Source organism: Raphanus sativus, chromosome 1, assembly GCF_000801105.2.
Source record: "Raphanus sativus cultivar WK10039 chromosome 1, ASM80110v3, whole genome shotgun sequence".
Classification (NCBI taxonomy): Eukaryota; Viridiplantae; Streptophyta; class Magnoliopsida; order Brassicales; family Brassicaceae; genus Raphanus; species Raphanus sativus.
The window spans coordinates 5,057,413-5,081,917 of NC_079511.1; the positions used below are offsets into that span (position 1 = coordinate 5,057,413).

At 34.0% G+C, this 24,505-nt stretch overlaps 4 protein-coding genes across 5 annotated transcripts; 2 read left to right on the forward strand and 2 right to left on the reverse strand.

Annotated features, from left to right (window-relative positions):
• Positions 1-1,553: 1,553 nt before the first annotated feature.
• LOC108843381 (ABC transporter B family member 10) lies at positions 1,554-6,833 on the forward strand. The gene is given in 12 exon segments (XM_056989468.1): positions 1,554-1,802; positions 2,225-2,279; positions 2,376-2,551; positions 2,629-2,829; positions 2,912-3,171; positions 3,251-4,222; positions 4,294-4,682; positions 4,907-5,148; positions 5,248-5,495; positions 5,565-5,977; positions 6,078-6,418; positions 6,493-6,833. Coding segments are annotated over 12 exon segments (3,750 nt in total). The 3' UTR covers positions 6,697-6,833.
• Positions 6,834-7,177: 344 nt separating this feature from the next.
• On the reverse strand, positions 7,178-9,429 carry LOC108839498 (uncharacterized). The gene is made up of 9 exons (XM_057006716.1): positions 9,220-9,429; positions 8,737-9,058; positions 8,607-8,640; positions 8,305-8,532; positions 8,114-8,197; positions 7,953-8,018; positions 7,752-7,843; positions 7,612-7,659; positions 7,178-7,521 (listed from the first exon to the last, which is right to left on the reverse strand). Exons 1-9 carry the CDS (start codon positions 9,278-9,280, stop codon positions 7,425-7,427), a joined length of 1,032 nt encoding a protein of 343 aa, XP_056862696.1. The 5' UTR covers positions 9,281-9,429; the 3' UTR covers positions 7,178-7,424.
• A 2,332-nt stretch (positions 9,430-11,761) lies between these two features.
• LOC108852526 (uncharacterized) lies at positions 11,762-12,869 on the reverse strand. Its single transcript, XM_018626034.2, has 4 exons — positions 12,651-12,869; positions 12,466-12,571; positions 12,177-12,254; positions 11,762-12,039 (listed from the first exon to the last, which is right to left on the reverse strand). Exons 1-4 carry the CDS (start codon positions 12,726-12,728, stop codon positions 11,993-11,995), a joined length of 309 nt encoding a protein of 102 aa, XP_018481536.1. The 5' UTR covers positions 12,729-12,869; the 3' UTR covers positions 11,762-11,992.
• Positions 12,870-15,328: 2,459 nt separating this feature from the next.
• Positions 15,329-19,156, forward strand: LOC108809873 (BOI-related E3 ubiquitin-protein ligase 1). Of its 2 annotated transcripts, none has more exons than XM_057006723.1 (5): positions 15,329-15,641; positions 17,196-17,237; positions 17,701-17,894; positions 17,988-18,373; positions 18,461-19,156. In XM_057006723.1, the coding sequence occupies exons 3-5, from the start codon at positions 17,786-17,788 to the stop codon at positions 19,010-19,012; spliced, it is 1,047 nt and encodes a 348-aa protein (XP_056862703.1). In that variant the 5' UTR covers positions 15,329-15,641; positions 17,196-17,237; positions 17,701-17,785; the 3' UTR covers positions 19,013-19,156. The 2 variants fall into 2 exon arrangements, with proteins under 2 accessions (XP_056862703.1, XP_018437515.1); XM_018582013.2 differs by lacking the exon at positions 15,329-15,641 and adding an exon at positions 16,805-17,037.
• The last annotated feature ends 5,349 nt before the right edge of the window (positions 19,157-24,505 follow it).

Sequence of the window (24,505 nt, forward strand, 5' to 3'; positions counted from 1 at the left end):
TAACTTATATAAAATATAATTGGAAAGATGAGTACATCAAATGCTATATAATTGTTGTTGTTGATTAGGCAAACATGTTAACTGTATCATCAACTAATAATTAAAAACATTAGCGTTTACAACAAGAAAATATACTTTAAGAGCATCTCCATTGGTGAACCCCTCTTGGGGTTCATCTTTTTAATTTTTAATTATTAAATTTTCATTTTTTTTATTTTGAAAAAAAAAAAAAATAGACCAATCGTGGACCGCCGCGACACGTGGGGCCTACGCTACAGTGATGAACTTCAGGAGAGAGGAGTTCACCGGGAAGAGTTTCGAGGGAGAGAAGTTCATGAGATTTGTTTATTTTAATATTTTTTTTCTTGAAAAATGTGTGAATCCCCCTTAAGAGTTTTCAATGGAGATGCTCTAACAATACTAATACGAATCTCGTGAAATAACACAATTCAGAAAAATCTAAATGATTTTTTATGATACTTATTTTTATTATGTCTTTTATAAATAGATATAAAAAGAAAATGGAAACTCATTATACATATAAATTTTATATATTTGATAGATATTTCGTTTTCATCATTTATTAAAATGCCAATTAGAAAATTTTAACAAGGAAATTTAAATTGAAAAGCCAATTTTAAATTAAAAAGTAAAAAGGAAATTAAAAAGCAATTAGATATTATTCAAGAAAAAAGGAAATAATATTTTTTAATAATGTCGATTATGTCTAATTTATAATTTATAAGATTAATTTTGTAATTGACGACTCTAAAAATTAACCTGATAATGACACACTGAAAACAATAAAAATGATTTCTCAAATAATATTGTACACATAGTTGATAAATTATAATTTTTATCAAAATAAAAAGAACGATGACTTTTTTTAGATAGAATAACTAGATTTTCTATTTGAAATTTGTAAGCTGTATAACATGTCAATTATATATATTTATTAGTATATATATTTTCTAGAAACTTTAACAATACTGGAATCTTATCAGTTATAGAAATGCCACTTAATTATCATTGTTTCTCATAATATCCAGGCTTTCAAATTTGAGTATTACTATCTACAAAATTGTTTACATATATCCCAAAATAGCTATTTTCATTAACTTTCTATTTTAATATATTTTGTTTTGATAAAATGGAAATAAATATTTGATGATAAAATCTAAATCTAATTTGATTGGTATGTATTGGAGGAATATTATTTTACTTTTTCTGATATTTTATATGATAAAATGAAAAATAAAATTACATAAAAATAACCTTTAAATATAAATATGAAAAAAATACTGTCAGATTCGTAGTACCAACAAAATTCTCACAAATTAGTAGTTTACGAACCAAGGACAGTTTAGTCTCTTGCTTGTCGTCAAAACTCAAACTTAAAACCTAATTTACTTTCCTCCAAGAAGGTGCCCCTTGAACTTACATAGCTTCTCATTTCTAGTCTCTCTCAAACTCACTCCTCTCTCTCTCTCTATTTATTTATATAGCATTCTTCCTCATTTTCTCTCCATTTAGACGCACTGCTTCACGTGAAAATGCAGCCGTCCGACATTTCGGCAAAAGTGGCCGAGAAGAAGAAAGAGAAGAAACGGCCAAGTGTATCAGTGTTCAAGCTTTTTTCCTTTGCTGATTCCTACGACTGCGTTCTGATGACTCTTGGATCCATTGGTGCGTGCATTCACGGAGCCTCCGTTCCAGTTTTCTTTATCTTCTTCGGGAAACTCATCAACATCATCGGTCTTGCTTACCTCTTCCCCCAAGAAGCTTCTCACAAAGTCGCCAAGGTCATATCTATATTTTCATAATTATTTATCCAAAACTGTTAAGCTGTTAGGTTTGTTACATTCAAATCCTTCCATCTGCCTAAGAAGTTCGATATGTTATATGCAGTGAGTACTGAGTAGTATTATTTTAGAACTTGGAATGAGTTGATTCGAATCTTATTGACCACACCAGAGTTAAAATGACGATTCACAAAATTCCGGAGAGATTGAGATCTAATAAATCCAAAATTTTAGAAATAAATATGATTCTTTGGGTTCAGTGTATATGAATCTGAAATGGAAGATCAAAATTGGTCAAAAGCTAATTAATTTTATTTGGAAATATATCTCTACTTAATATAATTGGATTGCGAATAGGTAATAATTTTTATAGTAACATTATTATATTACCCCGTTTAATTTGTATTTATTTGACTGTGCAGTACTCGTTGGATTTTGTATATCTGAGTGTGGCAATGCTCTTCTCATCATGGCTAGGTAAAGAACATGACAAAGAATGTATAAAGCAATCATAAGAATAATATTTTTTGAAGATACTATGACTAAGAATAACAATAAAATGAATGCAAACAGAGGTTGCATGTTGGATGCATACGGGAGAGAGACAAGCGGCGAAAATGAGAAAAGCATATCTTCGGTCTATGTTAAGTCAAGACATAAGCTTATTCGACACCGAATCTTCCACCGGAGAAGTCATCTCCGCCATCACCTCCGACATACTTGTCGTCCAAGACGCTCTATCCGAGAAGGTACACTAAACCGAAATCTAATCGGTATCAGTTTGATAACCTTAGTCCGGTTTACGAATATATGATAACCGGTGCAGGTGGGAAATTTCTTGCACTGCATGAGCCGGTTTATAGCTGGTTCTGCAATCGGTTTCGCTAGCGTATGGCAGATAAGTCTTGTGACTCTCTCCATAGTCCCACTCATTGCGGTCGCCGGTGGCATCTACGCTTATGTGAGCACCGGACTCCTCGCTAGTGTCCGTAAATCATACGTCAAAGCCGGCGAGATTGCGGAAGAGGTCGGTAACTTGTACAACAAGAAAACTATATAATGTGATTATTTATTTAAAAATTAATGTCATATAATTTGTTCAAACTCAGGTGATCGGGAATGTGAGGACCGTACAAGCATTCACAGGAGAAGAAAAGGCGGTGAGATCATACGGAGAAGCTCTGAAGAATACTTACACGTACGGGAGAAAAGCCGGTTTAGCCAAAGGACTAGGACTCGGTTCGATGCACTGTGTTCTGTTTCTGTCATGGGCTTTGCTTGTTTGGTTCACAAGCATCATTGTTCACAAGGGCATTGCTAATGGCGGCGAGTCTTTCACGACCATGCTCAACGTCGTCATCGCTGGCTTGTAATATAAAAAGTTATTTCCATTTTGATTGTTTATTCCTCTGTTTTATTGATTACATTCTGTTTTGGTTTTGTGTTAGGTCTCTTGGCCAGGCAGCGCCAGACATCTCCACATTTGTACGAGCGAGAGCTGCAGCGTATCCTATCTTCCAGATGATCGAACGGAACAAGGAGGTGAAAACAGGTCGTAAGCTCGGGAAAGTAGACGGAGAGATTCAGTTCAGGGACGTGACTTTCACATACCCGTCTCGCCCTGACGTGGTGATCTTTGACAAGCTGAACCTCGTGATCCCTGCTGGGAAAGTCGTGGCCCTTGTCGGAGGAAGCGGGTCTGGAAAAAGCACGGTGATATCTCTGATAGAGCGGTTCTACGAGCCTAGCGATGGGGCAGTGTTTCTTGACGGGAACGATATTAGATACCTTGATCTCAAGTGGCTTAGAGGACATATTGGTCTGGTTAATCAAGAGCCTGCCCTGTTTGCAACCACGATTCGTGAGAACATTATGTATGGTAAAGATGACGCGACGGATGAGGAAATCACCCGTGCAGTGACGCTATCGGAAGCTCTTTCATTCATCAACAAACTCCCAGATGGATTGGAAACACAAGTCAGTTGAAAATTAGATAACTTGGAAGACAAGAAACAAACCCTAAACTTTACTTGTTATCCGGTTTTACAGGTGGGAGAGAGAGGTGTTCAGCTATCAGGTGGGCAGAAGCAGAGGATCACGATCTCGAGAGCCATCTTGAAGAATCCATCAATACTGTTACTCGACGAAGCAACAAGCGCACTAGACGCAGAGTCAGAGAAAAGCGTGCAAAAAGCTTTGGACAAAGTGATGGTAGGGAGGACGACGGTTGTGGTGGCTCATAGACTCTCCACCGTAAGAAACGCTGATATCATAGCCGTTGTTCATGGAGGAAACATCATTGAGTCTGGAAGCCACGACGAACTCATCTCTAACCCAGATGGAGCTTACTCTTCTCTCCTACGTATCCAAGAAGCTGCAAACCCTAACTTAAACCACACTCCTAACTTACCACCAGTCAGGTACTAATACTTAAAGTTAAATTTTCCCAAATCCGGACCAATCTCACCATCTCTTTGTTTCGTTTCTACAGTACAGAACCCCTGCTGAAACGAACAATAACAAAGACGAATCTGTCTTCCATGGATCAATCAGGAAACCAACCAGACACAACTAGACAAGGCAAAGTAACATTGGGACGTCTCTACTCTATGATACGTCCTGACTGGAAGTATGGACTATTCGGGTTGTTTGGTTCCTTAGTTGCCGGGTCTCAAATGCCACTATTCGCACTTGGGATCTCCCAGGCTCTAGTTTCTTATTACATGGACTGGGAGACAACTCAAAAAGAAGTGAAGAGAATCTCTATCCTCTTCTGTTGTGCCTCGGTCATTACCGTCATCTCACACGCAATTGAGCATACCACCTTTGGTATCATGGGTGAGCGGCTCACTCTCCGCGTCCGTCAAATGATGTTTTCAGGTATGCACAGAACACAAAACTGCGGTTTCAATCTTATCAGTGCCGGTTCTGGACACATCAAAAATAACCTCAAATTTTAGGAGTTCAAATTGTCAAATTTTTAATAAAAAATATTAACTTCAAACAATTTATATAACTCCCTAAATCTCATATATGTCCATGAATTCTACCATTTCATTGTATTCAAGTTGATCTAATTTTGATTTTTTTTTTTGTATATATAGCGATCCTGAGGAATGAAATTGGATGGTTTGATAAAGTGGATAACACTAGCTCAATGTTAGCGTCGCAGCTTGAAAGTGACAGCACTTTGCTTAGAACAATTGTGGTCGATAGATCAACGATTCTATTGGAGAATTTTGGTCTAGTTGTGACATCATTCATCATTTCTTTTATACTTAACTGGCGTCTCACTCTTGTTGTCTTGGCAACATATCCATTGATCATCAGCGGACATATTAGCGAGGTAAGAAAAGGCAGTTAGTTTTACGCGCGCTTTCTTACTTTCATATTTCAGTAATTTCGTTTTTATATTTTTTGTTGTTGTTATTGTTGTATTTGTTAGAAACTTTTCATGCAAGGCTATGGAGTAAACTTGAATAAAGCGTATGTAAAGGCCAACATGTTGGCCGGAGAGGCTATTAGCAACATTCGAACCGTTGCTGCCTTTTGTGCCGAGGATAAGGTTCTTGAACTTTATTCCAACGAGCTTTTAGAACCGTCGGAACGTTCTTTTAGGCGTGGACAGACAGCTGGGATACTGTACGGCGTCTCTCAGTTCTTCATTTTCTCCTCCTACGGCCTTGCCCTCTGGTATTCATATAAGCAATTCCACAGAGAGAAACTAAGTACATATAATTGATAAGTTAGGTGTATTTACAGGTACGGATCGGTTTTGATGGGGCAAGGATTATCAAGTTTCGAATCGGTGATGAAAACATTCATGGTTTTGATTGTTACTGCGTTAGTGATGGGTGAAGTTTTGGCTCTAGCACCTGATATACTGAAGGGAAACCAGATGGTTGCATCGGTTTTCGAGCTATTGGACCGAAGAAGTCAGGTCGTTGGAGATAAAGGCGAGGAGCTGAGTGATGTGGAAGGCACAATTGAGCTCAAAGGTGTTCATTTCAGTTATCCTTCACGGCCTGATGTGACTATCTTCAGCGATTTCGACCTGATTGTTCCTTGTGGAAAAAGCATGGCGCTGGTGGGACAGAGCGGGTCCGGGAAGAGTTCGGTTCTTTCTCTTATTCTCCGGTTCTATGATCCTACAGCCGGAACAATCATGATAGACGGTGAGTGCCAGCTCTTAACTTAGTTACTTGAGATACAAGAAACTTTGATCATAGGTATCTTGCAACACAAGAAATCTGTTTAAAATCAAAATTGTTACAGGACAAGACATCAAGAAACTGAAACTGAGATCGCTGAGAAGACACGTCGGTCTGGTTCAACAAGAACCGGCTCTTTTTGCAACAACTATCTACGAGAACATCTTGTACGGCAAAGAAGGAGCTCTTGAATCTGAGGTCATGGAAGCAGCTAAGCTTGCAAACGCTCACGAGTTCATCAGCTCTCTCCCGGAAGGCTACACGACACAAGTCGGGGAACGTGGCATTCAGATGTCAGGCGGCCAGAGACAGAGGATCGCTATCGCTAGAGCCGTCCTCAAGAATCCAGCAATTCTGCTACTTGACGAAGCCACAAGCGCCTTGGACGTTGAATCAGAGCGTGTGGTAAGCTTTCTTCTTAGTATTTTTTTAGGGTTTGGATCAAGATTTCTAACAAAGACTTGACTGGTTTATACTAGGTACAACAAGCATTGGATAGGCTAATGAGTAACCGGACCACGGTGGTAGTGGCTCACCGGCTATCGACGATCAAGAACTCAGATATGATAAGTGTGATACAAGAAGGTAAGATCATAGAGCAAGGCAGCCACAACAGTCTCATTGAGAAGGAGAATGGTCCTTACTCTAAACTTATCAATCTTCAGCAGCAGCAAATCTCCTGAATATTATAACTGTATTAATTGTTAGAATCTTGTTCATTTCCTCTTTTCGATCGTACTTTCATTGATGATCTTTCATGATGGTAAGATCATATTCTTCACATTTTATCTATCTTTGTGGGTTTATGTATCTCCAAATAATGAAATGTTCTTAGGCTCACATTAGTCTTCTAATTTGTAGTTTGCTACTTACAATTTTCTGGTTTCCTCATAAAACATAAAATATAATGTTCAAACTTCAAACCCACTGTTCAAATAATAATCTTATGTGTACCAAACATCTAATATTTTACAATACTTATGTAAGTATATACTATATTAGGAACAGAAATATTTATTTGATTAACAACTTATTGGACTGGTAAGAGACTTTGCAGCTACTCTCCTTCCCTGGAAAAGCTGGTGGTTGTTCAGAGTATGACACCTAACTTGTAAACCAACGTTTCAGCTTCACCCATTTTGATTTGTTATAACATATTAAAACTTATTAGTTTTCACTGTAACCATTTCCCATAATCAATTGTTTAACCAAAAAGAATAGAGAGAGAGGGAGAGAGAGAGATTTGTCATTTGTTTTCTCTTTTAATCATAAACTAAACAAGACCTAAATTATGGTTTGTACTTGTAAACTTGAGATCCATTGACTAGCCTCTTATCCACTAAGAAGGTTTGACTTTTCCTGATTTTGTGTTTGACTTTGGACCATAAGTCCTCTCGACAGTGGTCTCCCCTCATGTCTTATGACGCTGTAGCAAGGAACTCTTCATCTTTATGACCAAAGCGAAGACGGCAAAGCACGGTATATGCATCACTGTCACTCCCAAGTACCTGCACAAACATTATGAAACGATCACAATTGTCTTTTTTACTGAAACTTTTATGCGAGACATAGTAGATGTGAAGAGTTTATGAATGTACCATAAGGGTGCGTAGGGTGAAGAAAGACTAAGAAATTGATATGGCCACCTGCACAAAAACATGTATGACAAAAACTCTCTTAAAAACTCTTTATCAGCCTCTAATGAAGAAAATAAAAACACGGTGGAAGAAGTGTGGACCATAAGTTCTTGAAGGCATGGATTATCCATTGGTAAGCCACGTAAATGCAGCTCCAAAGTACAAAGTAAGAGATCCGGAACAGAGGGAACCGCTGGAACAACAGTGAAGAAACAAGATTTTTTTTTTGTTTGTTAGGCTCTAAACAAGAATAGGCAGGAGATTCATTGTATCCGCACACTTTTTCTTTATTGAAGACTTACCAGTGAATTTAGACATGTGTCACCGAGGAGAACTACAGCGTTGAGAGAATGCATACAAACATCTAGCTGAAAATCCAAATAAAGATAATGTTAAGGGGAAAATGATCATTGAAAATGAACCCAAATCAGTCTAGAGAATAGGAATCAAAGGTAGAGCTTACAAAACTCAGCTTGTAACCACTAGTAAAAGGGTAGATAATCGCCCAAAACACGATATCTGTTAACACAACAGCACCAGCACAAGTCTGCCACAACATAAAACTTTGTTAAGTCCTTCTGATGGCATTGTACAGTCTTCACTCTCTGAAGTCTCAAGAAGATGACTTAAGGGAGAGAAAAAGAAGAGACTTACTTGGAACTGGACCTGAAAGACATAAACCCAAAACCCTGCTGCTTCTCGGACGGGTGACTCTGAATGTGCAATGGGAGATTTTGGTAAAGTTCCAGACTCATCACGGGTGATTGGTGGTGGTCTATAAGTGCCTTGTTCTGCATCATGTATGCTTGTATAACTCTCTGTGTTACCACCAGCTTCTTTATTGTAGATGCAGCAACCGTAAATAGATAACAACGAAGCATACTACAGAAAAAAAGGAATCAGGGATTCAATCAGTATATGAAACTAAGACAGTAACCTCAACATGTAAGATATACCCCAAAGTAGAGTGTGACAAGAGTAAACGTCCACCTGTTTCACCAAACCAACAAAAGTTTGAATCTTTTTTCATTCGCTTCAAAGGAAAGATTCAGAAAAGTAAAAGTGAAAAGATTTAAAAACTCTCACTGAGTATAGAAGTAAAATATGCCACTTCCATCACGAACAACATTTGAAACGAGTAGAGTCAGCATTGCAGCAAACGAGAATACTCTAAAGACGAGCAACCAACGAGGGTGGACTCTTTTATGACATGTGGTCCAAGCTTCGTCTTGGAACAACGTCCCAGGGCGTTCTCGTCCTTGTCTTCTTTTGCCTTCGTATCTCCAAATGAGAATCGCTGCTAACACCAATGGAGCTAATAGGATTAATCCGCAGAGGAGAACCCTCCAATTCAACCAGTAGCTTGAGGCTGTTGTATCGGTTGCCATGGTCACGGCCAACAGAGTCCCTAAGATTCCAACACACACACAAAAAAAAGCAAAAGATGAAACCTTTTTTTGAATAGCCACTTCAATTTTTCTAAATCAAAAACATTCCACAAGAAATCATATCGAGCAGATTGTATGTGTATATATATAAAGAGAATTGAATCCTAAGAACACTAGATACCCTTTTGTTCCGATGATTCAGAGACTCTTCGAGATGATTCAGACAAGACTCTCCACCACATGCTCTCAAGTCTAATGAGAAAACCAGAAGAAAAAGAAAAAAATAGCAAAGATCTTTGTCGTATTAGTAGTTGGTTGACATAGGTAGGAAGAGGAAGGTTGGATAACCCTTTTTTTGTCTTCTCGTGCGTCTATCTTTTTAAAGGAATCTCGGAACCGCCCAGACCAATCGCAACTGTTTTGTTACAAGACCGGTTATGTTCGGTTTTAAAACATAAATTAGATCTTGATCCGTACATCCGTGCGAATAGTCATTTTATTTTTAAATAAATGTTTTTAGTGTACAAATAGTAATCTGTATTTTGAAAAATTATCGTATGAAATAATTGTTTCATATGGATCTTTTAAACAAAAATATAGTTTATATTGAGTAATTTTGTTTTGGTTTTTAAACTGTTATAATATGAATTAATCGACCGCAAAAATGTATATTTTTTTTGTATAGATAAAGTGTAGAACACTTGTGCGGTCGTTTGGTCAATTATATATATATATATATATATTTGAATTTAGTGTAGTATATTATATACTCTTCCACATTCAGCATATTTGATTTGCATTAGATTATTATTTATATAAAAGTATACACAAAATTTTGTATTTTTGTATATGCGGTTTGCTTATGTAAATCAACTATTTTTTTTTGTTTTAAGTATGTTGTGTATCAAATGTGGAAACAATACACTTGAGTTATATATATATCACTATTTTATTAATATAAATGTTAAAATAATAAATATTTTTTATTTTAAAAGGATATTTATAAAAAGTATTAATTTACCGAAACAAATACCTTGGATTAATTTACCGAATTAGAATGAAAACTACAATTAGTAAAATTCATCATAGCTACTATATTATAAAACATCATTTAAGGTTATAAATTTGATAAATATAAAATAAAAATATATTTTTTTAAGTTAAGTTGGAACTTTTGCTACACGGAAACTGAATAGCTTATAGGAGATGAAGAGGGATGTGTTAAACAAAAATTATTTGAAACCTAATATTTTTGGATTCTTTGTTTTGGATTCTTTCTCAAACAAAATTGAAATATAGTAACCGAAAACAATGGTATTATCAACTTAAATTAGAAATAAATGCTAAATAGATTTTTAGGAGATTGCGATATCTTTCTAGTTAATATGCTGTTATGTCTTCATTGATATTAATAGTAAATTATTAAATGCTAAAAATAAATGATTGTGTTAAATCAAACATATCTACTATTCATGTTGCCAAACATATCTCATTTCTCCTATTATTCTTGTTTCCAAACATCTCCAATTTGTACTTTAATTTTAATAATATAGACGCTAACTTTCGTTTTCTTCTGTTGGTTCAATCTCATAACAACCATATCACTTAAAACCGGACTAAACCAGGCTTGCGTGTCTAATTTTTTTTAAAGAACTTAGAGCATTATTATCGCTAACTTTTAACTAGACTCTTAGGATAAATATAATTAAAAAAATATAAAAGAAGAAGAAAACCCAAGACTCGCCTCTTACGTAAGGCTTGAAAGGGATGACTCTTACTGGCCACGTGTCAAGAAATGAGAGGACAAAGGAGAGGTGTGTCTTGTCGTCGTCTGGTTCAGTTCTTTCTCTCTTCTTTGCGACGAAAACGGTGATTCTCTCTCCGTGGCTGCTCGACGAAACGTCCACTCATCCTTCCGTCAATCACTTCTACGAACTCTCTTACGTCACGCTTCTCTTCTCCGTGTTCCTCAACAGGTTTCATCTCGCTCTAATCCGATCTTTTTTAGACGGCTCATGTATTATGATTCTCAAGCTCGTATCGTATTTGTTTCTAATGATGATTCGCTATAGTGTATCAGATTGATTTTTTACATAAAATCACGATTGGATTCTATTTGTTGCAGGTTATAGCAGTGAACGGAATATTCCCAGGCCATGCGATTGATATTTGATGTCTCCATTTTTTTTCTTAAAAACCCCCAATTAAGAACTTACCATTTGAGCAAAAAAAATAGGTGTCTCTTAAATACAACCTCTTAACTATAATTAATTACTAAAAATCATTAAGAGACCAATTTAAGCTCTTAGGGTTAATCATGCTCTTAAACCTTTGTTTTTTTTGAAACAGTAAAGAACTTCTGTCTGTTGAGCAAAAATGGAACTTTTTTTCACAAGAATATACAGGAATCACTTTTTATTTTCCACTTATAAATAATAGATATTTGAAATAAAATATCCATAATTCCATTAGTATATTTTGACGTATGAATCTTGGACTGCTTTTTGTTGCCAAATTTCTAACATTATTGGATTTCGTAGTTTTCAATGAGTTTATTATAAATTCAAGATGCTATACTGTACTTATGCTTCACAGATCTTAAGTGTTTTACTCTGGTATCATACATATTCCAACTGAAATTCAGATGCGGATTGAATTGGTTTATTCTTTGTGTTATAGTTTATCTAAGCGATGTAATCACTTGAAGCAAGAAAAACAGCAGCTGAAACGGTAAATAATTCTTTATTAAGGGTTTTCAATTACTAGACTGCATCTAGACAAGCAAGCTTAGAAATAGATCACACAATAAAAGCTTATTTGCGCTTGATCTGATAGAAACTTTTTCACATAAAAGGTCTACATAAAAGCGTGACTAATTCATCTTAGCTTTCTATAAGTAACCTATGTTTCAAGCTTTTTCTACTACATATATCTAGAAGCCTAAAGCAAAGTCTTCACTGTATCCTTCTCGCCAACCTCGGCGATCTCCGAACATATCCACCTGATCAAAAGTCATGTCAAAAAATGAGAAAAAATAACTCTTGTAAAAAAAATCTCTTAAACAATATTATGTCTTCATGTTTGGTAGATATGCTGATTGAGAAATTAATTTGGAATTTATTTACGATTAAATCTTACTTAAGCATGGCCTAGGAGAGACGAAATTCCCATACGTTTCAAAGAAATCCTTATTTTCCCTTTGAAGTCCTCTCCAAACTGCAAACAAAACAAAATCATTTGTGACGTTCTATCAATAAATGTGTCGACTGCCGATATAAAAAACGACGAACATGATCCAAACGTATATCTTGGAAACCTATATCTAAAATATCACCTTCGCTCAAATTTAACCAACCCTTAAAACATTTTGATATGTAGATTGTGTACAAACAAAGTCTATATATGTGTAATGGTTATAAAGACTAACTGGTGAGCGTAACGAGCGGTAGAATGCTTGCGTGTTGGTCTAACGCCTTGATGCATTCGTCACGAGTCATACGGAGTAAAATGCATCTCTCTATCATATTTTGAACCTAACAAAATCGACCACTGGTGTTCAGGATTATTATACCAAATAAAAACCGCATAAACTATGTATGTATATATACGTACCATGCGAATGTATGAATGTGGTTGACAATGGAGACAAGGGAGGTTGTATTGTGATTGGTCATCATGATGAGTACACATTTGAAGATCCTTCTTCTTCTTAGATCTCCAATTGATTCGGGGACAAATCCAAGAAATCTGGAAGAGAATTATGTGAGTTATAACGGAAAGATACAAAACATGAAGATATTTTTTTGTGACAAGATTATGAAGCCTTTAAATATAGATACACATGCATATAAATACGCTGATACACATGTGTGTATATTGGATAGTGTTATTTAATGAGTTATCCAAGAGAAATCCAAGTGAAGGGCTACAAATAGAGGAGAGGATCCAAAGGATAGATTCTCTATCTGTCACTTTTTCAAGTTGATCACAATTTTTTTAAGTTGAGACTTAATTGTCTTTTGACTATGACTTCACAGTTCACTTTTGTTTTTCTTTTCTTACTTTGTAGGAAATATATTATCTAGCAAACCTTAATTAGGGTTTTTGTCAGTTTATTTAATCGGGTAATGTGGATTTCAAAGACTAAATAATCAGGCCAAAAAACTTTTGGCGACTTCTAAACTAATCAAACTGATACTCAAACATGAACCAAACCCATTCAAAACTTATTTTTCATTTGTTGTGGTCGGTCCTACCATATTATTGTAAGAAAATCGAAATATTATCTTTAGATATAGTGGTTATGTGGAATATAGTGCCAACTCCTGGAACAGAAGTGAATGGTTCCTCGTAAACGTTTCCCTTTTGAATTGTGTGGCCAACCAAATGCCACTTGAATCATGCATACACGACAAGTTTGTGTCTAGAGGCAATTTGAAAGTTAAACTAATGAGGTTATCCGCAAATTTAGAAGATTAGTGTTTGAAATTTGGTTCTTGTGAGTTATGACTGATGAGTGTATGTATATGAATTCAATGGGCCTTAAGTCTATACCTACCAACTCTTGTGCAATGGCAGAAACTACTCTCTAATGTTACATGAATTTTGTGTGGCCAACTTAATGCCACATGAGTCATGTATAGACGACAAGTTTGGTATATAGAGACAATTCGAAAGTTGAACTATGAGGTTCTCCGCAAATTTAGAAGATTAGTGTTTGAAATTTGGTTCTTGTGACTTATGACTGTTGAGTGTATGTATGTGAATTCAATGGGCCTTAAGTCTATACCTACCAAGTCTCAACTCTTGTGAAATGGCAGAAACTACTCTCTAATGTTCATGAATTTTGTGTGGTCAACTTAATGACACTTGAGCCATGTATACACGACAAGTTTGGTGTATTGAGGCCACTAGAAAGTTGAACTATGAGGCTCTCCTCAAATTTAGAAGATAAATGTTTGTGATAACTGACGAGTGTGTGTATATGAACTCAATGGGCCATAAGTCTATCTACCAAGTCGTAACTGCTCTCTAGTGTGGAAAATTACGATTCTTTAAGATCCTTCCAAAACCCAACATAATACATTAATATATTTGATCTTCATGATCGCATTAAAATGGCAGTGTTACTGAGTTTAAATATGAGCAGCAGCGATTCAAACATTTCACATGCAAAATAGAAACTACCACCATAAGGATTGGATACGACGAAAATCTTGTGTGTACAGTTGAGCACTGATCAAACATATGGAAAGATTCTCTTAGTATAGTTGTAAACTTGTAATAATATGGAGAAGATATGTACACGAAACTCCATAATAATGGGGAGACTTAGTAATAATAAGATTATTTTTCTTACATCATGTAAGAATGAAGTACTATAGCCGGTCCAGAGCTAGAAAGAAACATAATACTTTTAGAAAATCATGCATCTGCATTTGACTCAAATACGATGTATGCAAATTATCGTCGTAACTTTGAATCAAATTATTTCTAAAATTAATTGAAAAGCTCAAAGGTTTCTTAAATTCCTTTAGTCTTGGTTGGTTCAGTTCAGTTTCTTTGTTACAAGAAGTTCAAGAATTGTATTTAGAGCTGAATAGAGAATCTATGTGTTGAAAGGAAAGCAAAGGTTATGCAATGGAATAACAAATCGTACAAGGCATAACAAATATTTTTGTTTGAAAATAACAATTCTTCAATCAAATATTAGTTGGATATCGTGTAAAACGTTACCAAAAAATAGTACAAATAATAATAAATTGATCGCGTCGGTGTGCTTGCAACCACTAGAAACCTTTAGCTTTTTCTTTTTCAAACACACATCTAAATGATATTCCCACTAAACAAAGGTCGTTTGTACATAACCAAAAGTTTTTTTTTGGTTCAAACATAACCAAAAGTTAAACCACAAATACTACAAAGTACAAATACACAAATCTGAGTTATTTTAAATCAAACCAACCGAATCATAAACCAAAACTAATAAAGCTTTGTAATTTCAATTGTATACTTATTAAAATAGATTAAGGCTAGCAATACAATATTGGTGGATTTAAAAATTTGAAATTTATTAGCTAAAGTGACTACTCTCGTTTCCTTGACGAACCAATGGAAGCTAGCCTGTCCATTACATATTTTTCATAATAATTTCGTATTTTAAATTCCCACCGCTTACTTCCTTTTCCAAATATCCAGATTTTATATTCAAACATTACGATTGATTATTGCAATATTTTAATAAGCTATGGCAATTATTTTCGTCATCAACCAAAAAAAGAAGAACAAATTTTTCCTCCGACAAACCTGGCGTGCGATGGTTTAGTCCGGTCCAAGTTTCCAGAAAGTCATACGGTAACTACCAACTACTACCTCCTTTCCCCGCCAAAAACATACCCGCCATATTTGCCCAACGACCAGGCGCGTGGGTCCCACTCGTAATTAAACGGCTCTTTCTCCTCTTGAATACACCGAGATCACGGCGGACACGTTCTCTCCTTTTGATCTCTTCTTCTTGTTCCGTTACCGTCGCATGATTTTGGGGTTAAATTCGAATGAAAAGACTCAAATAACCCTACAGATTAGTTGACCATCACTCTTCTGGTACCATAATTTTCCCCTACTCTGGAATCCGTGTCCTGACTTTGAACTTGACGTGAAGTTATTTATTCATTATTTTATCTCCATTTTCATACCTCTCTCTGTATATTCGCACTTACATTTCTTATTACTAAAATACAAATATGGTTGCCGAATCATATGTTGAAATAAAATTGAATTTTCCACATGTAATCGTCGTTAAAACATAAAAAGGTTCAATGATTCGATGGTTATATGTGTATTCAATACTTTCATACATTTAAAAAATTAAAAAACAACTGATCGCTGACGTCGTAGTTTATATACATATGGTCTAATTACTAGATACATGTGAAATCATGAAATGATGAGGTTTCTAATACAAGTTTTTATTGCTAGTTTGCGCTTTATATTAATCATGCGGTTTCAATAAGTTATTGCTCTCGTACGCGATCACACAGCTGTGTTTAGATCTAACTTAGCTTGATGACACTAATCATGTTCCATGTTTTTCACCAACAATTTTGAAATATAATCTATCATGTATTAATTTTTTGTCAAACAAATCCAGAATTAAATGTATTGTTATGTGTAGATATTTAGATTTTTAAAAACGCCTTGCTTTTCTACTAGTCGTCAATAAGAAAAGCAACAAGATAAAGTAAAACAACTCAAATTAGCTAATCTCATTATGTCATACTTAATCATAACAAAGTGGTTATGAATACTTATCAACTATGCTTATATTTTAAAAACGTTTAACATTAAAACAATAAATCATAATTTTACGTTTATAAAAGATGACACGTCAAATAACATAACTAAAGAAAATAAGAGATCAATAATCTAATTTAATAACCATTTGTTTTCTTATGGTTATTGGGAGAAACGTATTAAACAAAAAAGGCTGATGGTAATGAATAGGTTTTGTTAAATTGAGTCAAACCTTCCATCTTTAACCAGAAAGAAGGGAAACTGAAAAAGCTGGCTTAATTAGATTATGATGATAACACCAACACAACTCACGAGAGAAGAAAAAGCAGCACCACCGGTTCTTGTTTCTTTGGTGATTTTAATTTACATTTACTTCTTCTATCATCATCATCAACCATTTTTTTTTGTTTTTTCAAAAATTTAAATAAGAAAAATAGTTACTGTATTTTTGTCATTTAAGTAAAATATCGAAACCATTCTTCCACCACTTTCTTCATCAGTTCTGTCCTGCTCCATCCCACCCGCTCTATTACTCATAATAATCCATCATCATTCATTTTTCTTTTGTATTCTTCCCTTCACTTTTCTTTATTCAAAAATATTTTTCTTTTCTTGTGGCTTTAATTTAAGTTGGATTTGTTTTTCTTCTTCTTCTATAGCCGTTTCATCTCAACATAAAATTCTTAAACAAGATCCTCATTCATCGGTTCGTCCCCCTATCGATTTCTTAAACTGTCTATTATCAGTTTAAAATTTATTGTCCTGAGTTATTTGATGAAATAACAGTTTTTTCAACAAGAATCAAGGTTTTTGTTTCTTCCTATATGAGTCATGATGATGATGATTTTGTTTCTTCTTATGCAGGATCTGGAAGGAAACAAAGGATTGCTAAATCTCTGAAAAAGGGTATCATTTTTTTCCTATTTTCCTCTTATTCTACTTCTCTATCTTTTTTGGAAAATTACAATTTAGCTAAAGACTCTGTTTCTGGCTTAAGGATCCTTCTTTGAACTTTTGTATATCTTTCCATGTTCTCACAGATTTACCACAAATCAATAAGCTAATAAATATGCAACTTTGACTATTGACCAAATCAATCTCTCTTATTTTATCTTACTTCATCAGGCAAAACCAAAAGGTTATATATATTGTTCTCTTAGATTGTGTTTGATTATAGATTCAACATCAAAATATTTGATCAAACAACGTCTCCTTTTCATTTCTTTGCTCTGCAAATCTAGTTGGTATATGGAGTCTAAACTTCCAGTTTGTTATATACATATATATGCTTATGGTTCATGTTCTTGATGTTTTAGTAGACTAAATTTGCCAGGTTTATCTTGGCTAATGACTTCTTCCTTAATTGCAGGCTCTTATTACTCTAATTCCACCTAGAGATTCCAAGACTTTACCGTGTCTATTTAGTTTACATTACACATTCACTAAAGAAGAAGATGCTAAGTGGAAACAATGGAAACACCGTACCACCGGTTTTCATGAACGAGAACCAGTTGCAGTACCAAACCAACACTCAATCCAATCAGCTTCACCTTCACGGAACCAGTAAGTTTCTTCTGTTGTAATGTCTTAATCTCAAACTAAAAACATAATTAAACTTGAGAAACCGAGAGTCATGTCTTTCTTTATTATGTGCAGTGGGAGGAGGTGGATGCACTACTGTTGATCCTGTAAACTATTTTGCTAATGATAATAATAATCTCGTTCACATGGCTCGGCCTAACAAAAGAGGGAGGGAAGCAGAAAGCATCAGTAATAACAACAACATCCAAAGGCAACAGCAGCTTCAGATGTCTTTGAACTACAATCATAACAATTACAATGTTCAAGAAGAAGCTCCCAAGGAGAATCTAGTCTCCACTGGTCTTAGACTCTCTTATGACGACGAGGAACGCAACTCTTCCGTGACTTCCGCTAGTGGTAGCATCATGGCTGCTTCTCCATTCTCTCAGTCACTGGATGATAGTCTTCGGATCCACCTCCATAGACAAAAAAATGAGCTTGACCAGTTTTTGAAAATCCAGGTACTGATCATTTCTGTTTTATGTTCTTCTGTCTTTTGCTCTTTTAAGGTTCTCTGTTTTGTAATGTGTATGTTTGGTGTTTTTCAGGCAGCTCAAATGGCGAAAGGAGTGAGAGATATTAAACAGAGACAGACTGCTTATTTTCTGAACGCAATAGAGCAAGGAGTGAGCCTGAAGCTTCAAGAGAAAGATCGGGAGATTGAGTCCATGAACAAGAAGAATAAGGAGCTCGTGGAGAGGATAAAGCAAGTGACGACGGAAGCTCAGAACTGGCACTGCAGAGCAAAGTACAATGAGTCTCTGGTTAATGCCTTGAAGAACAATCTGCAACAAGCAATGTCACACAACAACAACAACAACAACAACAAGAAAGTGATAGCTGGTGCAGATCAAGGTAGAGAAGGGTTTGGAGACAGCGAAATAGATGATGCAGCTTCATCATACATTGACCCAAACAACAACAAGAAGAAGATGGGAAACGAGAGGATGAGATGCAAAATGTGCAATGCGAAGCAAGTATCAGTGTTGCTTGTGCCGTGTAGGCACTTGAGTTTGTGTAAAGAATGTGATGTGTTCACTGGTGTTTGTCCTGTTTGCAGGTCTTTGAAAACTTCTAGCGTTCAGGTTTTCTTTTCCTGAGCTTTTGTGACCAAAAAAAAATGGAGCGAAGGAAAAAAAAAGAAGAAAACAAAAGAGTCCTTTATATAAAATTTTCAACTTATAAAAGTTATTGTTGACTAATATATTATATTGAAAATAGTTTGTATATGAGATGATTCTGCATATGTTTTTGAAGAGAGCCCATGCGGTTACGGAAATAAGCTTATGAAGTTATCTTTCAGCTGATCTTCCTCTTCAGTTGATCTCAAGAACTTTAGCTAAGCTAATAAAAATACTCATTGAGCTACAGTACCAGTTCCCCTTTCTTATCATTGTAAACAGTTTTCCTAAACGGGGGAAACAAAACAAATGTCACCAGTAACGATCTAACTAAAATATTTTAAACAAGTCAGTACATAAGAACCGATGGTGACATGCTAATAACTCACGTTGAAGTTAATGAGCTCAGGTGTCTGAATTAGATTCCACATATATAGCTTCCATGTAGGCTCGGCAGAGGGTCAGGAAATCAATAATTCGCGTGATGCAAAATAAGTCTAGCAGTGTCACATAACTGGACTTGCTAAAGTCTTGAATGTACAAGAGTTAAAATGATACAAAACCTGCCACAGTTCTCTGTCGGTGCAAGGTTTTGTACCAGTAGGAGGCAGAAAAATCTTTTAAAAGGGTAAAATAATAATTAACATATATTATGTGGGTCAATTAACTTTATTTTGCATTATTTCTCCTGTTTCTAAAAAGTATTTATACATGTAAAATTTAATTTATAATCAGAAATCCACAGTTTATTGACCCCTTGTCAACACTGGCTGAAACTGGTCCATTCCAGAAATATAATGTTTGCGGGTAACAGAGTGGTGATTCTTCCAGAACTGAGGTCATCAAAACCTGCCATCATTGCATCAGTTCTCATAAACTACGATAAGCGAGTTGACGATTCCCTGTTCATTCTCAGTGAGAACAATTCCTTCTTTCAGAACAACACAAGCATTGTTAGAGGAGAGTTACATTTTCCTGTCAAAATTCAACAAATATTGATTTAACAAGCCTTATGTTATGGGCTTATTTTTCACTCTTATGTATTCCTTTCGTGGGCTTTTTCTTCTCTTTAAATTTCTAGTATTCCTTATAACAGTCTTTTTTTTAAACTTGGCTTTCCTAAACAGTTTTATTCAATGTTTTGCTTAGAACCGTCAAATGTTTAAGACCGCTGGCGATAGGAAAGAACGACTTACTGTTGTTGTACGCAACTAACACAAGGTTAGTTTGGGCGGATAATAATTCTCGTCGAGAATCATTGGCTGCTTCTATGGTTCAACATAAATATTATACATGTGATATCATCATTGATATTTGTATTTATTTGACATACCGTATATATATGTCTTAAATATGCATTTATAGGTGTAACTCTTAATATAGTTTTAATCATATGGGTCCACATTTTTGTTAAAACATTTCTCTCTCTCCTCTTATGCAAGAGGGAAGTCTTAAGCTTTTTGAAGGTTCCACTTCTCTATTCTTCTTCCTGATTGGTTAAATTTCTTTTTTTTTTAGTCAAGAAAAAAAGAAGTTTAAGAGTCATTTTTAGAGTTACACCTATAAAGATGCTCTCACGCAAATATATGAAGTCTACCATCGAAGTGTCAAGTGGTGATTGGATTGCGTAATGAGAACAAATTGTTTGTGACAAGAGAATGGGGAAAAGACAAATTTTGTCAATATGAATTTATGTAGCAACATAACAGTACATACCCATGATCTCTATGTTAGCTGTAGGCATTATTTTAGAACAGGTTTGTATAATCATCACAATGATTTTGAAAAAAAAAAGTTGACATGACAGTAATTTTTGTTTATATTTCTAGTAAGTTTTTTTACAATATGGTAATAATTTACAGATCATATGTACTATAGTAATAAATAATGTAATAGCAGAACTAGAAATATAATATTATTTTATAATTTTCGAGATATTATTTAATTATATTTTTATAATTCTATAAGTTTTATTTCTAAAAAAAATATTTTCAGAATTATATGCAGTTTTAATTTTCTAATCCCAATACCATCACTTTCTTTTTAATATCTAACTAAATTAAATATCTAACTAATTTTTTTCTTAATTTATGGAATGTGATTTAATATATTGTAATCAAAAGAAATAAAAAAATCTTTCCAGGATTTTTCCTATAATTTAAATATATATATATATATATATATTAAATATAAATTTAAATATCATAAGCAAATAATAAATATAAAAATTAAAAATATATATATTTAATTTTTAAACATCAGGTTCATACATCTATACAGATATGTAAAACTAAATAATATTTTACTATAACACAATTGGATATTTTACATGGACTCGTTTTTTTGACAATTTCCTTTTTTTTTGGGGGAATTTTCAAAAATACCACTTTCAAAGTACCATTATTCATCTTTACCACTACTAAAGACACATTTTCAATAATACATTATTTATTAAAATGGTAAAGACTCTTATATCTTTGTTTTTATATGTTTTTCAAAATTCTAATCCCAAATTCTAATTCATAAACCTCCAATTCTAACCCTAAACCCAAAATCTTCAACTATAAACCCTAAACCCTAAACTATATACCCTAAATTCAATATCCTAAACCCTATACCCTAAAGTCTAAACTATAAACCCTAAATCCTTAACTCTAAACCCTAAATCTTAAACTCTAAACCCTAAACTATATACCTTAAACCCTAAAACATCAAATCTAAACCCTAAATCCTAAACCTTTAAATCTAGATCCTTCATTAAAAGTAGTGGTAAAAGTAGTTAGTGTAAACATGAAAAGTGGTACTATGAAAATGGTATTTTTGGCAATTTCTCTTTTTTTTTTAAATAACTTAGTGCAGTTACCGCAGTTTACTACCTGATCATTTAATTTTAGAGCAACGTTAAGTTCTACTTATTTGCTTATTTTTTCTGGATAATAAAATTAGCCAATAAAAATATGGTTAGATAGCTTTTTTTTTTTTTTTTTTGAGCAAATATGGTTAGATAGCTAAAAAGGAAAAAAGAAACAAAACAAAGTAGAAGGTAGACAAAGGAAGAGAATGACATTAATGTAATTGGCAAGGACGTTTGTATGGAGTTCACGGGGAAGCCAATAAACACAACCAGATCAGAGAAAAAGATTCACGAGGGACTATGCGCTTGAAGACGGCATATATCTAGAAATATATATGTAGAACCTTATAAATTTTGTAAAGCCAAAAGATAAAACAAGAAGTTAACTAATCCAAAATCAAAGAAACAATAGCCACATGAAGGGACTTTGGTAAGGAGACAGAACATATATAACCACGTTTCAGAATTTGATATATCCAGTACACGAAACTAACTATATTGCTCTTGAATTATGTTTAATGATGTAAACAATTGCTTTCAGCCCATTTAAATAACTGAAAAGATAATGTATCCATAAACTGCACTTTTTGGACTAGTGTAGACTTTTTCATAGGTTTGGAAGATCACATATTAGTAAATAAAATTAAATAACATGTTACAAATGTTTAATAAGAATATTAAAGTAAACCATTGTGATGGTCTAATGCACGAGGAAGCCCCTTGTTTGTATAGGTTAGAGATCAATTTTCTTCTAGTGCGAAATTATTAACACTATATAGTTATACTGATATGGATATATTGCTTGCATCTATTTAAATATTCAGTTAAAAGATCTATTCGTGGATTGCACTTTTTCCTATATTCAACTTGGTTTTTTTTTTGCTAAAATATATTCAACTTGGTTAATTTTTTTTTTTTTGAATATTGAAGCTTTCCTTTGAGTAATGCTCAGATATATAATATGAGTATATATATCATCTTGGTCTTGGTTGATACTTGATACAAGATGACGACGATTACTAATTAAAATTTTCGTGTGTTTTAAGCAAAAAATAAAATAAAAGAAGATTTGTGTGTGTTTGTTGTTTATATGGATACTAGATTTTGACCCGCGCTTTCAAAGCGCGGGTTTATGTTTGGTGAAAATTTTATATAATCACATTTATATAATCCATCTTGTATATGTATTTATATAATCCATCTTATATATGTATTTTATATCCAGATTTATGTTCGGTAAAACTATATTATACATGTATTTTTAGGTTTTTAATTTTGAATTAGATATTTTAAATATAAATCAACATAACAGTTTTATAGTTTTGATCGGTGTTTTGAAATTCGATTGAGACCTGCGGTTGAACGGATTACCGGTTGATCAAAGATAAATTCAGTTCGGGTTTAAAAAAACAAAATTTAAAAATCCAATAACAACTACTAAAATCGAAATCCAGTTACCGGTTGAACCAATAAACAATTTTTATTTTTTATAAATAATTTTTGTTAGATAGTTGGGATTATATTTAGGAAAAAGCGGTGTAAAACCAAACCATTAAATAGTTTGAGAAAAAACGATGCAGATTCAAACATGTCCGGTTGGAAAAATATTAAAATGATACAGTATCAAACACATAATAATCACATACCAAAATTGAATTAGGAAACCGGTGGTTAATGACAAACCAAAAACAATTAAAAAGAAACCAATGCAAAATGTCTAAAATGTCATTAATGAATACAAAAAAGCCTCTTTAATAGGGTTAAACAGAGTAAAAATCCAAATGTGCTTGTACTTTAATAGTATAGATATCTGATTTCTCCGATTCCTCTCATTCATATAATGTATAATTACTCGTACTTGTCTATGTGTACTACCATGATTAAACATATATACATAAATGTGCCTGATCTTTTTCTTTTCCAAATGCGTGAATTTAATTAAAAACGTAGAAAACAGGTAACCTTGCGTATATGTATGGTTGGCTTATGTTAGAGATATCAGATATGGTCCGGTCCACAAAATATAAGTTACGCTTAATCAAGAACAGAAAAAAAAAAAATTGGCACGCGACAGAGGATCGCGCTGTGAAGTCAAAGGCATATAATTTTGTTCTTTTTATCCAATAATTACAAAAGTCTCGTGCACCTTAGAGATTCGTCTATTTTATTATAAATCTACTAGATAAATATAAAACAAGATCGATAATGTGTAAAGAAAACAAGATCTATAAACATCCACGTATATACTATTCCTTGATTATCTCTGTTGAGGTAATAACGAATGTAGTACGTACGACTGTTTAACGATGTGTAAGAAGTTTTCGAAGATTATTGTTTCTTACCCTCTCGTAAGTTCGTAACTAAGATAGGCAACATGTTTCTTACATGCTTTGTGTTCTTAAAGATGTGTAAGAGATTAACCGGTATTCTGGTAGTAATCTCTTAGAACTATGTATACTTAAGTTTGATTCATGCTGAAAATTAAATCGTTGTTTGATCAGTTTATTTTTGGATTTCGGTCCAAATGATTAAAATAGTATACATTAACAGATTATTATTAGTTGGAAAATATCAAAATTCGCGACTAAGATGATACGTTTTCAAATTAATTCACTCAG